Source organism: Dermochelys coriacea, chromosome 10, assembly GCF_009764565.3.
Source record: "Dermochelys coriacea isolate rDerCor1 chromosome 10, rDerCor1.pri.v4, whole genome shotgun sequence".
Taxonomy (NCBI): domain Eukaryota; kingdom Metazoa; phylum Chordata; order Testudines; family Dermochelyidae; genus Dermochelys; species Dermochelys coriacea.
Genome location: NC_050077.1, coordinates 3,764,037 through 3,779,241, shown reverse-complemented (window position 1 = coordinate 3,779,241; position 15,205 = coordinate 3,764,037). Strand labels below are relative to the sequence as shown.

General features: G+C 50.5%; 1 protein-coding gene across 1 annotated transcript in view; it reads left to right on the top strand.

Annotated features, from left to right (window-relative positions):
* Positions 1-13,789: 13,789 nt before the first annotated feature.
* RAB26 (RAB26, member RAS oncogene family) overlaps positions 13,790-15,205 on the top strand; it is a 219,860-nt gene continuing 218,444 nt past the window's right edge. The window contains exon 1 of the mRNA XM_038417887.2: positions 13,790-14,153. Coding sequence (XP_038273815.1) covers positions 13,932-14,153 — 222 coding nt within the window. The 5' untranslated portion in view covers positions 13,790-13,931. The remainder of the gene's footprint in view (positions 14,154-15,205) is intronic.

Below are 15,205 nucleotides of genomic sequence, written 5' to 3'. Positions count from 1 at the left end.
CTCTCCTTAACTGGCAACTAACTCAGCTGTGCTTATTCAGAGTTTAGCAGTTGTCTTTTCTTGGCTTGACCTTGCAGCTGTTTCAGAAAGCTGTAATAAGGGAAAGAAATTTGGAGTATGAGATTTAAAAGCAGAAAAGGAAGTTGCCCATGGTCACAAAATAAATCTGTGGCAGAGAATGGAATTGAACCAAGACCTCCAGAGTCCCACTGCTATAACCACAAGACCACTGGTAAGTGTTAAGTATTGATATTAGAAGCATTTTTAAGGTGCTCTGATGAAAGTTGCTATGGGCCCAATCCTGCCAGGTGCTGGATGCTTCCGAGAGGTGTTGAGCGCTCTTTGCCCCCATGAAAGTCAAGAAGTGTGGAGGGCACGTGGCACCTTGCAGGACTGAGCCATCTGTAATATTGTATTCCTCGAGTGCTCGCTCATGTCCATTCCATTAAATGGCTAAGGTACTAATATCCTGACTTTGCTGACCACTGCTAATGCAGCACCTTATCTGTGCTGCTCGGAGGAACAATTTTGGGAAACCAATAGAGTAACAGTGACTTATAGTGTAGCCAAAGGAATGAACAGCCAGTACGGGGACTGCAAAAATAGAGAAACCACCTCCTGTTTAAGAGGAAGCCCGGCATCTGGGAACGTGCTAATTCAGCAGATTCCATTGTACTTGGGACGCCTGGAGAGTGATGATGCATTGGAAGGAGTGAGCATACCCACCAGAGCAGGGGTGGAAAAGGAGATTTGCAGGAGAAAGGATGGGCTCTGCTGTCGTGCATTGGAGGGGAAGAGGGATAGGGGTGTTGTTTGATTAATACCAAGCTCTGTTACTATTGGCTTCCTGAGACTGTGGGTAGATTTCAGACTTATCCTCCAGAGAAGTAATCTCAGGGCAAGCAATATACATGGCATTCTTTCCACTGACTTCAGTGATCTTTGGATAATGTCCTTGGACTGTGAGCAGTTGGGTTCGGGACCTCAGGGCTTATTTGTTTGGGACATTTCACCTCTTATCTGCTGCTGTGTGCCTGATCACTGTATCAGTGATAGGTACTAAGGATGCACAAGTCTTGCCAGTGCAGAATCTCAGCAGCACTTAGTTGCTAATGTTTTCATTTTCCCTGCCTAAATGACAAGAGGAGAATCTCAGTGTGGAATCTAGGTGACCTACTAAGGAGCCCATAAGGTGCTGTGCATCCTAAAGCCCGCCAGAGATGAAACTCCTTAGCTACAAGGACTAAAAACTAGAGGCACGCCACATGTTACAACCAGCTATTAAATATTAAGGGCTGAGAATGTAAAATATTTATCTCTTACCCTGGATTTTAAGGAGGAAACTCAATTATATCTCATCCCTATCAGCTCTCCTTAACTGGTGACTAACTCAGTTGCGCTTACTCAGAGTTTAGCAGTTATCTTTTCTTGGCTTGACCTTGCAGCCGTTTCAGAAAGCCCTTACCTCAGAGCTGTTGGTAGAAGTTACTTTAGCCTTTGCCTTGTGGCTAGTTTGTTTTCCTGTGTCAAAAACACAAAACTCCCTCTGCAGCATCATTCCCTGCACCCTTAGGGAATTATGCATTTAGATTGGAACAAATGCTGTGGTCATCTATGATAGGACTTCATGGCTGTTGCTGCACTTTGTGCCATAGCAGCATGGAACTTTGACAGTTTGGCTAGAACTCAGCTCCTTCTGATCAGAAAACCCAGCCACTAAACTGAGCTGAAGGAGAATCTCCTTTAATTGTTGGCAGTATAGGGCACATGACACAATGTTGAGCAGCTGTGATTATATTCAGTAGACATGTGTCTGTGTTCGTGTTATGTATACATATACACATGAACAACTCCACAGTATTCTTGCAGTGTTTTCAGTGCAGTAAGTGTTATGCCCTGTGCAGGATTTACCAAATGCACTATTCAATCAGGATTTTTGTGAAAAATAGAAGGTGTCATAGGGTGGCTGTCTCTTGGACTCCCACTTGTGGCCTCAGGTTGGCCCTGCAAGTGCCTCGCGCCTTGGTTTCCCTCTTCCAGGCACACGCTGACTGATCCTCTTCTCCCAGGGGCTGATTGCCTGCCCACAGCCTCTGTCATATGTGAGAAGGCAGCCCCTTGCTGGGGCTCTCTCCTGCGGCAAAGCATGCTCCTGAAACAGGCCACAGCACAACGGGTACACCTAACTCAGTTTCCCCTCCTTCCGGAGTCCCCAGGAACTCCATGCAAGCTTTCCTCATATAATAACCCTTTGCAAGGTTCATTGGTTGTGGATTCCCCACAATTATAACCCAGAATTCCCCAGCACAGTCCAAATGGTACGTCCAGTCTTTCAAGTCCCATCAGTCCATTGAAACACCAAACACAGCTCCGGTCTCTCTCTCCACGCCCCAGCTCTCCGGTATGGTTGCAGGATCTCTCGCCATCCCTTACCCCAGCCCTTCTAGCTGGGATATTTCTCTGGCCTGTTTCGTCCTCAGGTCTGGTTCTTGTGGCACCTTAGAGACTAACAAATTTATTAGAGCATAAGCTTTCGTGAGCTACAGCTCACTTCATCGGAAAATGCATCCGATGAAGTGAGCTGTAGCTCACGAAAGCTTATGCTCTAATAAATTTGTTAGTCTCTAAGGTGCCACAAGTACTCCTTTTCTTTTTGCGAATACAGACTAACACGGCTGCTACTCTGAAACCTGAGGTCTGGTTCTAGCTCTCAGCTGGAGATATCAGGTCTCCGTGGTCCTGCCTTGGCTTGAGGGGAATGTACTAGATAACCTCTTCAGACCTTTTCCAGCCCGAAATTTCTGTAATTTTTATCAGCCGGCACATCCGTCCATTGTCCCCCAGCCTTCAGCCCTCTCTGGCCCTCCAGCTTCAGCTCTCTGGCTCAGAGAGCCGCATGCATGTCCCTATGCTGCTCTCAGCTGTCCATCCTCTCCCACCTGAGGAAGTTTGTAGGGGACCTTCCCGACTGCCTTCCTGCTTTCACCAGGGTGATCTGGCTCTCCTGCTCACCAGGGAACTCTCCCTGCTCCCTCCTTCAGGGGCATCCGCTCCCTGTAGTTCTCATGCCACCTCTGCTCCGCACTCGCTCCGAAGTTCCGAATTCTTCTTTGCCTTTGGGCTGCCTCTCATTTATAAACTCGTCGGGCAGCCCTGCCCTCCTCATATATCAAACTAGGACACACCGGGACTGGAAGAGGAGTGCTGCGCCTGGTTTCCTTAAGAGCCAGCTCCCCTGTTACAGGGGGAATAGAAACATTTCTGACCCTCACGATTCAGGGTTTGAGTCTCAGGAAAGATTGTGGATCAGCTTTTGCTTCAAAACTCTTTGAACTCAGTGTGAAGGGAAAAGGGCAGAAGACACGTTTTCATCAATCCCTCGCTCTCAGAGGAAGGGGTGAGTCTGTAGAAGAACAGGTTTCAGAGTAGCAGCCGTGTTAGTCTGTATTCGCAAAAAGAAAAGGAGTACTTGTGGCACCTTAGAGACTAACAAATTTATTAGAGCATAAGCTTTCGTGAGCTACCGATGAAGTGAGCTGTAGCTCACGAAAGCTTATGCTCTAATAAATTTGTTAGTCTCTAAGGTGCCACAAGTACTCCTTTTTTTTTTTTGTAAAAGAACAGAGACTAAAAAGGAATTTTAAAAATTAACACCCCAACCCTAATGCAAGGTCAGTACAATATTTCTTATCCAGGGAGCCCTGGCTGGAATTCAGAGCTAGGGAGCATCTTTGAGGAATCCAGTGACAACATGGGCCCAAGGGCTTTCCTTTCCAATCACAGCTGATCTTTTCATCCACATCATGATTCTTTAGGATAAAAGGGACTGGGGGGTGGGAGAGATCCCTTCCCCTTGTGATATATGGAAATGATTTCTTGATAAATTCTTGGAGAAAAGGAACTTCTGCTGCCAACTCGTTCCTCTCGGCTGGCCACTGTCATGGGATGCAGAGCACCAGGGAAGAGGCTGGAGGACCCAGTGACTCATTTCAAAAGCTACCCAAAGAGAACTGAATAATTCTCCGAACAGGAGTGTTGGTTTAATGCTCAGCTGGGTGTGCCCCATGTGCTCTACAGCCATGGTCAGAGCAGATGGCAAAGGGGTAACGAAAACATCCAGACTCAAGCCTGGGGAAAAAAAATCTAACCCTGGAAACACAAGATTAGGGGCGGGTGAACTCAACTGGAAGTCGGTGGGTTGACATTCTGGGCTTGGATTCTGTGTACAGCAGGCGAGAAATAGTAAAGGGAGGAGACCGGGGCGGGGGGAATAGAGTGAAAGTAGAGCAGAGCGTAATGAAACACAATGAGTTGGTGGGCAGGAGAATCCTGCTGAGAGAAGCCAGTCTGCATCCTCCATCTCAAGCGGCCACCTGCACCAGCCAGCTATGGCGTGGTTCTGTATTAACACCATAGACCTGATTCTCAGCAGGTACCGAGCACCCTCAGCTCCAAGTGAAGTCAGCTGGAGCTGCAGGTGCTCAGCAGAGCTGAAAACTCTTTCTCCTTGGCTACACAAACATGTTGTTGCTTTTTTAAACTAGAATTTGCCTTGCAAACAAAATATGTGTTTAAATGCCAGGAAAGGAAGACTTGGCAATCAAGCCCCCTCTGCTTTCCACCCCAAGTAGTCTGAGGTGTTCACTAAACCCCTGTGATTATCCACATATCTGTGGTCCAAAGATAATGCGGCAGATACTGTTAAGGACAAAGTGGTAAGGGGGGAGCTTGTAGAGAGAAGCTGCCTTTCAAGACTGATGATAGAAATAAGCCAGGACCCTAAGATCCAAAACACAGGGACTCTGTGTGTATGAGGGAGACAGAAACTAAAATAAAGAGTCAAAGGAAGGAGGCTTGGACTGACCTGACAAAATAGGAAAGGGAATAAATAGAACAGATCTTCCAGCACAATGTTGGAATTTAAACATTCACAGCTGCAAAAAGAAAACAGTCAGTTCCTGCCTGAAAATAATTGATGGGTTGCGCTTGACGAGATGATGTTTGAGGAATTTCAATGAAAAACCAGAGTGACACTGACAAAGGAAATGAGATTGAAGTGTTAAAGGTAAGTGAGAAGTGGGATGGAAAGAGGGAGGAACAATAAATGGAAAAGTATAACGGCAGCTCAGAACTGTGTGGGCTGCTGTATTTCCAAGGAGAAAGAGACAAAGAACTTTGTATAGTTGCCACAGTGCTAGAAAACAAACCCCCTTCCCCACCTTACCTCTGTGCACAAGCACCCTGCTAAATACATGTTTTCATGCATATGCAGTGCTATGCACTCTCCTTACACACATCTCTGTGCATATATATACCCCTAGACATGCACATATATTTCAAGGCACCATTTAAAAAATTGCTGCATGAGAAGAATGTGTTCCTTGTGGATTATGACTTAGCGCTCTCATCCTCCTGGCAGACTCAATGCACTTGCTTGTCTTACAGACCTTGATTTTGATTTATGAAAGCTCTCCCAATTCATCTTAATCACCGCTCACTAGGGGAGGATGCACCGGGTAGGCCAGCAGAGTTCACTCTGACTGTTGCTTTGTGAGAGCCAGGTTATAAAATTAGCTTTTATTTGCAAACTCTTTTCAGGCTGGGATTCCAAAGGCACCCAGTCCCAGCTCTCACTAAATTTCAATGGGCTCCTTTGCAAAGCTGAACCTAAGTGACTGATGCATAGATCAAGGCCTACATTTACAAATGTATTGGGGAACCTAAAGATGCAGAGGAGCCCAGTGGGCCTTACAAAAGTGCCTAAGTGACTTAGCTCCCACATAGCTCCCATTGACTTCATGACTTTAAGTCCTGCAGCTCAGGGCAGCCTTCTAACCCTTCTCTTACATTTTGGCTAGAAAGTTTCAATTCAATTGCTACTAATTGCCAGAAGGAAGAGAGCCTGTTCACTACAGAATGTTCCAAGGGTTTCGTTCTTGGCACTTCTCTGAATGACAAGCCTAATAGCTCTCAAAGCCATTCACAATGGCAGGTAAAACCATTATCCCCTTTTCACAGATGGGGATGGTAAGACGCAAAGAAGTTAATTGACTGGCCAGTGTCACAAAGTAAGTGTGGGGCCGAGCTGAGAATATAACCCAGGTGTCCTAAGTCCCAGTTCTAGCCATGCTCGCTGCCTATCAAATGACATATGGAAATAGGAGCAATGGGATGAAATCAAGAACAGGCTGGTTAGCGGGAAAGATTCCTGACAATGGGCTGTATTTGGCTATATTTATCCCTGATCTAATTCCATTGGAGCCAGGGATGCATTTGGCCCTAAGACTGTAGCAGAATAGGATCCCAAGGGAAGGGGTGAACGGGACATGTGCAGTTAGACTGGGCAGAGCACTAGAGGTGGTAGGGCTGGGCGCTGGCTTATGTTGTCGAGGGGGATGGTCTGGTTTGCTCTCTTTCCCAACTCTAACTTCTGTGACTCCAGGGTCTAATCTCCGCACTCATGTGATCAAAAGGAAGTTGTGTCATTCAGCCCCTTTGGAGGAATTAAATTCCCCTTCCACCTTCAGGTTTAACAAATGAATTCACATGGTACCTGCTGACACATCCAAGCCCCTTGTAATGTCAGAGGAAATTAAATTTTCAGTGATTCCTCAGCAAATGAGCTTGCAGTCATGTTAGCAGCTTGCTGCCGCCAGTTACTAGCTCGGTTCTGTGCAAAGCTTCTGGCCTGCCCCAAAATGCAAAGGATGTAATGGGATGGATTTGTAAAACCCACAAAATCCCTCCCAGATTTTTACGGACGTGAAACTGAACTTGGAAAATGCAGCCTATGAGCATTGTCAGCAAGTACAAGATTTTGTGGTTCCAAGAATTGCACCAGAGCTTATAGAAAGGAAATCAGAAGGGAGCAGCGAGAGGAAAACTGGAGTCAGGAATTGCATTCAGTGGGTGTGTGGGCTCTTGGCAGCGTTTGTGGCATGTTGCAACAAGGTGTATAAACAATGAATTACCTGGAGAGCTGAACTCTCTCTGTAGAGAGGTCAGCTGTGAAAAGGTATCGGGTTTTTTACAGCCAGCAAATACTCTACTGCATAGAAAGGGGCCCGGGTTTCTTTTTGTAAGGCATTTGTTTGAAGGTGGGGCTAGCATGTAGCATCATTTCTCCATGTGAAACGCTCTCCAGAAACTCTAGCGCGTAGGTGCTGCCAAAGGCTTACTGGGCTGATCCAAAGCCTACTGCAGCTAGTGGAAAGTCTGCATTGACTTCAGTGGGCTTTGGATCACTAAGAGCCCAGCACCGCGAGACCCATTGACTCATGGGAGCCTGGCTTGCAGGATCAGGTCATGTGAGGCTATATAGGAGAGCATGTAGAAATGCAGGGTAATACAGACAGTTGGGTGACTGATGGGTATTTTCTAAGAGGCGAATTGCTCACTTCTAGAGACTACATTTGACAATAACAAAGAATGTGACAGTAAAACCTTTAATTCTTGTGTGAAACAAGTGGTGCAGGACTGACTTGCTCTGGGCTTGCAGGATGGGATATGGACCTTCTGACCTCTCGGCCACTAGTTCCAAGCTTAGGAAAAGGAAAAGCGAGAGAGATTGCCCCAGACTTCAGTAGCAAGTGGTGCTGAAGGTCGGGATTGTACAGAAGAGCCAGGACTGGAATAATAAGGGGGGCTGCAGGTTAGAATGAGGTTGGGGGCGAAGGGGGGTAGAGTCTGAGAGGATGGGGGATGGGCCTGGGCCTGGAATAGCAAAGTGAGAGTAGGCCATTAGCAAAGCAGTGTGAGAATTAAGGACGAGAAGTGAGCCCCAGAGCAGGACTGAAGTGTGTTATCGGAGAAGTCTGTGTTATGCTTACAGTGAATGCAGTTACAGTTACCTTTGGTGCCTTGGCCAGCGATTAAGAAAACAAATACTTCTCAAGACAGTACAGCCAATGCCATGTACAGATGTTTGATGGGAATAGATTGTCCTTGAAGTTACCCAGCTTGGAAGAACCACACTGCAACATCTGGGCTGGAAATCACATCACAGTGGAGGAAGGAAGGAGATTGGTTCTCTTTTTCCACACATGCATGTGGCCATAGCTCAGAAGAATGGGTATGTGGAGAATTATACACCTTAAGGGAAACAACTGGATTTAAAATCCTTTTGTTTGTGCTTGTGTGTGGACAGAACAGTTGTCCAGATCCCAAAGTATTAATCAGCAGCTCTCTATCCGGTGCACGTCTCTGCTGAAAATGAGTAGCTACCCATTTGTGTCAGAAGTGATGGAATGCCATGCATGAAGCAGGTGGCCCTTGCTAATTAACTGTTTAATAAAGGATCCAATGAATATTTTAGCTCACATGAGAGACTTCGCCGGTACACTCAATACTATTATTGTTATGTGCAGTTGGCCTCAAGGGGGCACCCTCACAATGCAATATGCCTCTGTGCTGGTCAGGAGATGAAGCAGGCATGTTGGACTACTCAAAATCTTTTCTTGGGAGCTGCTGTTGCCCTGCTCTCTCACTTGCCTAAAATCCTGCCTTTTACAAAGGCATTTTGGCTGTGCCCTGCCTTACATTTGAGGGGACATTGCTGCACCTCAGCCTGGCAAAGGCAAAAATACCAAATGTGGGACGCCCCTTTGAAACGAAAGGAAAAGCCCCCAAAGGGGCCAATATACAGTTCTATGTGCAGCTGAAAGCTGCTTTTGAGGGCCCAATCCAAAGCCCACTGTAGTCCATGGGAGGTGTTCCAGTCCCTTCAGTGGGCTCAGGCCTTAAAAGTACATTGGGTTTGTTACTATTGTTATGCAAAGTTATGGAAATAAGGTAAGTAACCAAACAGTGGGACAGGGCTCTGCAGAGGGATATTGGGCAATCTGGGATCCAGACTGAGGGTGTGGGATGATTGAGAAGTATTATATGCTGTCAGAGGAAAGCCAGTGGGACTCCACTCTATTATGAAAGAGCACATGCCATAATTAATTTGCATCACGTGCTAACAAACAGAACAACTTTGATTTCTGGTTGCTCTTTTGTTAAGGAGCATACGCATGGACTTGGACATGATGGAGCTGATGAGGTGAGATACCTATTTAAGCAGCCCCGCTTTAAATAAAGTGTATGTTGCAAAACAATAGGAGTTGGGTTTTATGATATTTTAATGTCCTGGGGTTATCCCCTCCAGATTTCTGACCAGGACTTTGGAACAACAAAAGAATATACTTCATCCATGTCTTATGCTGAGCCCAGTGCATGCTGGATAGGACTTTGGGAATGTGATAGTGCTGAGTGGATATTAATGCAATGTGGGCAATCAAATTAGCTCATATTCATGTACCAAGCCTCAGTGCTTTGATTTTAAAGAGATTTCAATAATCTAGAATATAACAGTCCTCAAAGGTTCATATCTGAGAAGTCATCAGAATAAGTAAATACACCAACTGAAAAATCTACTTGCCGGGGTGTCATATTGGAGATGGCAAATAGCTGCTGTTGCCAACAATACTATTGGCCCCACTCCACAGCCTGCCTGTTCCTATGGCCCGGATTCACCAAGGTACTAAGGCACACCATAACTTTAAGCATGTGTTTGGTCCCTTGATCTATTTTTAGTGACTATCTTCTCCCCACCCCCACTTCTCCCCTAACTTATTTCAGTTGTAGTCATCTTAGCTGTTACTTGTAACTGTCGGACGTACAACATTTTCAGACAGAAATGTGATTCCCCCCACACGCACACACACACAATCTGCATTTAAAGTCTTTCCAGGAAGATGGGTGAAATTTCTTCTTCAGATTCATCTTTATTACAGCATATTTGTTGATTGTTTCCTCTCCTGTTACCCTAGAAAGGTGGCATGAGTTTTCCTGAACTAAGCTGGATTTGATCCAGTGACATAGAAGTGAAGGCTATCGTAACATGCTACGATGATGAAACATCTGGCAACTCTGCTGAGGTCCAGCATATGCATCCCCCTAGCCTGGAAGATTGAGTTGCATTTCCCCCCAAGATTTTTCTTGAACAGAATGCTTCACTTATGCTAAAAGAATGGACCGTCCAGCACACACAACTAGTTAATTACAGATGGTCAATTTTGTCATAGGTCTTTGTCATCTAGCAAGACCAAGAATGATTGAAGGAACTCTTTGAAAGCTCCCAGCAATCTGCTCTCATGTCTTTACAACTTTACCAATCCCTGTTTGATCTATGCTTGCAATAATGGCTTCTAGGAAAAGTTCCAGGTGATCTGTTACATGGCTGGGGTAGCCAGTAATGCAGTTAGGCTGCTCCTGGGTTATGAGCCTCAGGTCTGGGCTCCGGATGTGGGAAGTCTGAAACAAAGCCACCCCGGCTCTGGAGCTCCCCATCTCCGGTAAGGGAAAAAGACAAGAGTAAAACATAAGATGGTTGTCAAGGTTCCTTCCCCACTCTGAACTCTAGGGTACAGATGTGGGGACCTGCATGAAAACCTCCTGAGCTTACTTTTACCAGCTTAGGTTAAAACTTCCCCAAGGTACAAACTATTTTTCCTTTTGCCCTTGGACTTCATTGCTGCCACCACCAAACATCTAACCGATATTATTATTAGGATTATTATTATTAGTCCATTTGGAAACATCTTTCCCCCTCAAAAAATTCTCCCAAATGTTACCCCCCCCTTCCTGGGGAAGGTTTGATAAAAATCCTCACCAATTTGCATAGGTGACCACAGACCCAAACCCTTAGATCTTAAGAACAATGAAAAAGCAATCAGGATCTTAAAAGAAGAATTTTAATTGAAGGAAAAGTAAAAGAATCACCGCTGTAAAATCAGGATGGTAAATACCTTACAGGGTAATCAGATTAAAAACATAGAGAATCCCTCTAGGCAAAACCTTAAGTTACAAAAAGACACAAAAACAGGAATATCCATTCCATTCAGCACAGCTTATTTTCTCAGCCATTTAAAGAAATCAGAATCTAACGCATCTCTAGCTAGATTACTTACCAAGTTCTAAGACTCCATTCCTGTTCTGTCCCCGGCAAAAGCATCACACAGACCGAGAGGCTTTGTTTCTCCCTTCCCCCAGCTTTTGAAAGTATCTTGTCTCCTCATTGGTCAGGTGCCAGCGAGCTTATCCTGGCTTCTTAACCCTTTACAGGTGAAAGGGTTTTTCCTCTGGCTAGGAGGGATTTTAAAGGTGTTTACCCTTCCCTTTATATTTATGACACGGCTTCAATGGTTCCACCACTGCTGCTCTTGCTAACTCACTGCTCCAGTTGCAGGAGTGTTCATCTGATGTGACTGTGAGAATCCGCTATCTTTGGTTATTTAAGCTTGTGAAGCCAGCCTGGTAGATTTACATTTTCATCTACTGCAGCTGAGAAAATGGGAACAGGTACTTGCTGGGGCCTAGACCACATAGATATTACAGAGATGAGGCTCTAGACCACTTTTCTCCATGGGCTGCTGGTGCCACTAATTCCTACCGATGTGCGCAGCTGTCCTGTGTCCTACCTTCCAGGCTGGGAAGGGATGTAGTCTATTGGTCTGATCACAGGCCTGGGAACCAGGAACATCTGATTTCTCATCCCCCAGCTCTCTCATGGCCTCCTTTGTGGCCTTGGCTAAATGGCCTAATTTTCAGTTCCCTGATGGTATTACAATGATTTTCCTCCTAAGGTGTTATGAGTGTTAAAGGGCCTGATCCTGCAACCCTTTGCTCACACAATTCATTTGAGTTCAGTGAGACTGTGAGCGAGGATTACTCAGGTATGATTTCTGGGCTCAGGCTCAAAATGCTTTAAAGGTGAACTGTGCTGTGTACTGTCTAAGGATTTGTATGTATTAACATGACATTGCATTATTTTCCCTTTGAAATGGGATGCTTTCCTGCCCCTCTCTTTAAGAATCTTAGCCCACCAGGGTGATGGCTTGCACACAGATCTCTGAAACATAGGACATGATCCCTGCCTCTGGCCTTGCTCCTCAGTGCTTTCTGTCCCTTCTCCACTTGATGCCTGCAGCATAGAATCATTGCTCCTGCTGCTTCATGCTGCACTGGGTCTGAAACGGCTGGGTGGGGGAGCGGAGTGGGGAGTAGCATCCCCATGGGCCAGCTGGGGTGGAAGCTCCCTACAGCTTGTAGTGGCAGTGTGACGAAGCAGTAACTGGCACTAAAACCCCGTTCACCTGCCTCCCATTGTTGCCCTTGACCCATAAGCCCCTGGTGACCTGATCTGGCACCAATGGAAGCTCTGTTGCTTATTTGCATTATCCTTGTCTGTCCAGCCATGGGAACGTGCGGTGTGACTGACTGTGCCAACAGCCTCTTTTCCAAGGGCTGGAAATGTGTCAGGAGAGCTGCACACACTCGCTTCAGCAGAGCCCACTTTGAGTTCTTCAGCTGATAGTTCATTTGCACTGTCGAAAGGAGAGAGTGAGAGAAACAAAACTTTATAGGTAATAATCAGTCACCCAGGGCACCCTGGAGATCAGGCAGGTTGCCATTTGAAAAGGAAATGTCACCCCAAATAATTATTGGCCCTGGAGCAAGAATGGCCTCTCCTCCACCAATATTCATAGAAGGTTTCATTTATGGACAGTGAGGATGGCCTGCTAGCCCCAGTTCCAGCCTGCTCTGGGACGTTTCCTCCCCCTTCCTGGGTGATATACTGCACCCGGTCCCTGCTTGGTCCTAAAATCCCCTCAGGGAATCAGTACAGAAGGGCTCCTGCCCCAGTCTGTTCATCCCAGCCCTGTCTCCAGTCCTAGAGCCGGAGGCATTTACATCCCAGCGCCTGCCTGCAGGAGGCAAGTGCCAACGTGAAGCGAAACGGATCTCAAAGCAGGCTGCGGATCGCCTGGCAATTGCAAACCCGACCGCCGCTCCCATCCCATCCGACTCTCGATCCGTCCGTCGGACCCGGCCCTGCAAGCAGCGTCCTTTGCCTGTTGGATTGTAACCGTAAAACGAACACAGCTGCTCCCTTTGGAGACCGAGACACTCTGGCCCTCTCGATTCCGGGCTGCTTTCATCTGCGGGCCCCCACCCCGGGTAGACCGATCCCAGCCCCGGGTCTCCAGACACCCACAGCCTCCCTAGCGGCCTTGCTGTTGTCTCACAACTACTGGAGTTGGCTTTAGGAGCGACATTAGCTAGGGACGGATTGTTTCCTCGGGATGGTTTTTAATGCAAGCCCCCCGTGTGGAAGGACCCACGTGTGCGTGCTGGGGTGGGGTGTTACATGCATTCCTGGGAGGTGGGGGGATAAAGGCAATCTGTATTGCACGCTGGGGGGGGGGGGGGGGTGGAAGTCAATGCAGGATGCTCTGCTCCCGGGGGGTGTGTGCGTGTGCAGGCTCTATTGGAAGGGGATCCGTGTTACTTTCTGGGCGCGGGGCGAGGATCATGCCATGCTCTGCATTGTTTTCCGGGGGGTGGGGGAGCTCGTCAATGGATCATGCCCCTGCTCCCTGGGAGAGTTCATGCAGCGTGCCCGGCTGCCTGGGGAGGGTGGGCGCGCAAAGGCAGGCCGCGCGGCTCTCGGGGGGGGTGGGGGGTGCAAAGGCTGCCCTGCGCCCCCAGGGGGGGAGCCCGGGCCAGGGGCATTTCCCTCTCCGAGGGGCAGCGGCGTGAAGCGCAGCCAGGCGCGCGGTAGCTTCTGGCGCCCCGCGCGCAGGCGGACCCGGGGCAAGGGCGGGCCCGCGCGCAGCCGCCCCTCTCCCTGCCCCGCGGCGGGTCCCCGCCCCTGCCCGGCTGCCATTGGCTGCCTGGCTGGGCTCGGGCGCTCCCAGTGGCTGCCGGAGGTGCCCGTCAGCGGGAGGCTGCCCGGAGCCAGCTGGGGCAGCGAGGCGGCCGGGGGACGCGCCGGGCACGGCGCGGTGGGGCCGGGGCCGGGATGCTGCGCCCGCTCCCCTGCAGGCGGCTGGCCCAGGCTGCGCGCTGAGCGCCCCGCTCCCGCCGGCCCCTGCCCAGCCGGAGGCATGTCCAGGAAAAAGAGCCTCAAGAGCAAGGGGAGCAGCAGCGGCTCCCCGCCCTCCTCCGCGCTGCCCCCCGCCAAGGAGAGCGGCCAAGCCGGCGGCGCGGCGGCCAGAGCCAAGGGGGGCAGCAGCCGCCCCAACCCGGCGCTGCCCCTCAACGGGGCGGTGCTGCCCAGCCGGCCCTCCCTGAGCAGCAGCGGGGAGTTCTACGACGTGGCCTTCAAGGTAAGGGCAGCACCCGGGCACCGACCCCAGGGCTGGACCCTGGAGCGCCGGGCAGGGGCGCACGGAGCCCGGGAGGGGACCGGGGCGTCGGGCAGGGGAGCCCGGGGCTGGGGAGGGGCGCACGGAGCCCGGAGCCCGGGAGGGGACCGGGGCTGGGGAGGGGCGCACGGAGCCCGGGGCCGGGGAGGGGACTGGGGCGTACGGGGGCCGGGGCCGGAGCCGGGTAGGGGACGAGGGGGCCGGGCAGGGGCGCACGGAGCCCGGGGCCGGGGAGGGGCGTACGGAGCCCGGGAGGGGACCAGGGTGCCGGGGAGGGGCGCGAGGAGCCCGGGGCCCGGGGGGGGACCAGGGTGTCGGGCAGGGGAGCCCGGGGCTGGGGAGGGGCGCACGGAGCCCGGGAGGGGCCTGGGGCTGGGGAGGGGCGCACGGAGCCTGGGGCCGGGGTGGGGACCAGGGTGTCGGGAGGGGCGCACAGAGCCCGGGGCCGGGCAGGGGACTGGGGCGCACGGGGGCCGGGGCCGGGTAGGGGACGAGGGGGCCGGGCAGGGGCGCACGGAGCCCGGGGCCGGGGAGGGGGCCGCTGCGCCAGGGCGCACAGACCGCAGGGTTTGTGGGGAGGGCTAGTTTGCTTGGAGGGGATCAGGGTACCGGGCAGGGGCGCACAGAGCCCGGGGCGCTGGGAGGGGCGCACCGAGCCCGGGACTGGGGAGGGTAGCCCGGAGTCCACGGAGCCGCTGCTGCGGGGAATGCCCAGGCGCTCACAGGCTCCAGCGGGGGTCGCAGACCCGAGGGGTTGGAGGATCCCAGAGCGATGTGTGTATATCGGGGGAGAGGGGGAGTTTGGCCTCCAGAACTTAGCGCTCAGGCCCACGGGAGAGCTGAGCTCGGGGACCAGGCCGCCCCCCAAGTTTTAAGGGCAGGTGTCTGCACCATGTGGGGCGCAGGGAGCTGGCGTTGGTTGGCGCGGGCTGCTTGGGGGCGCAGGGGGAGGCTAGAGGAATGAGCCGGCAGCCCCAGAGACCAGGAGAGGCCAGCGGGGTTCGGGAGCAGGC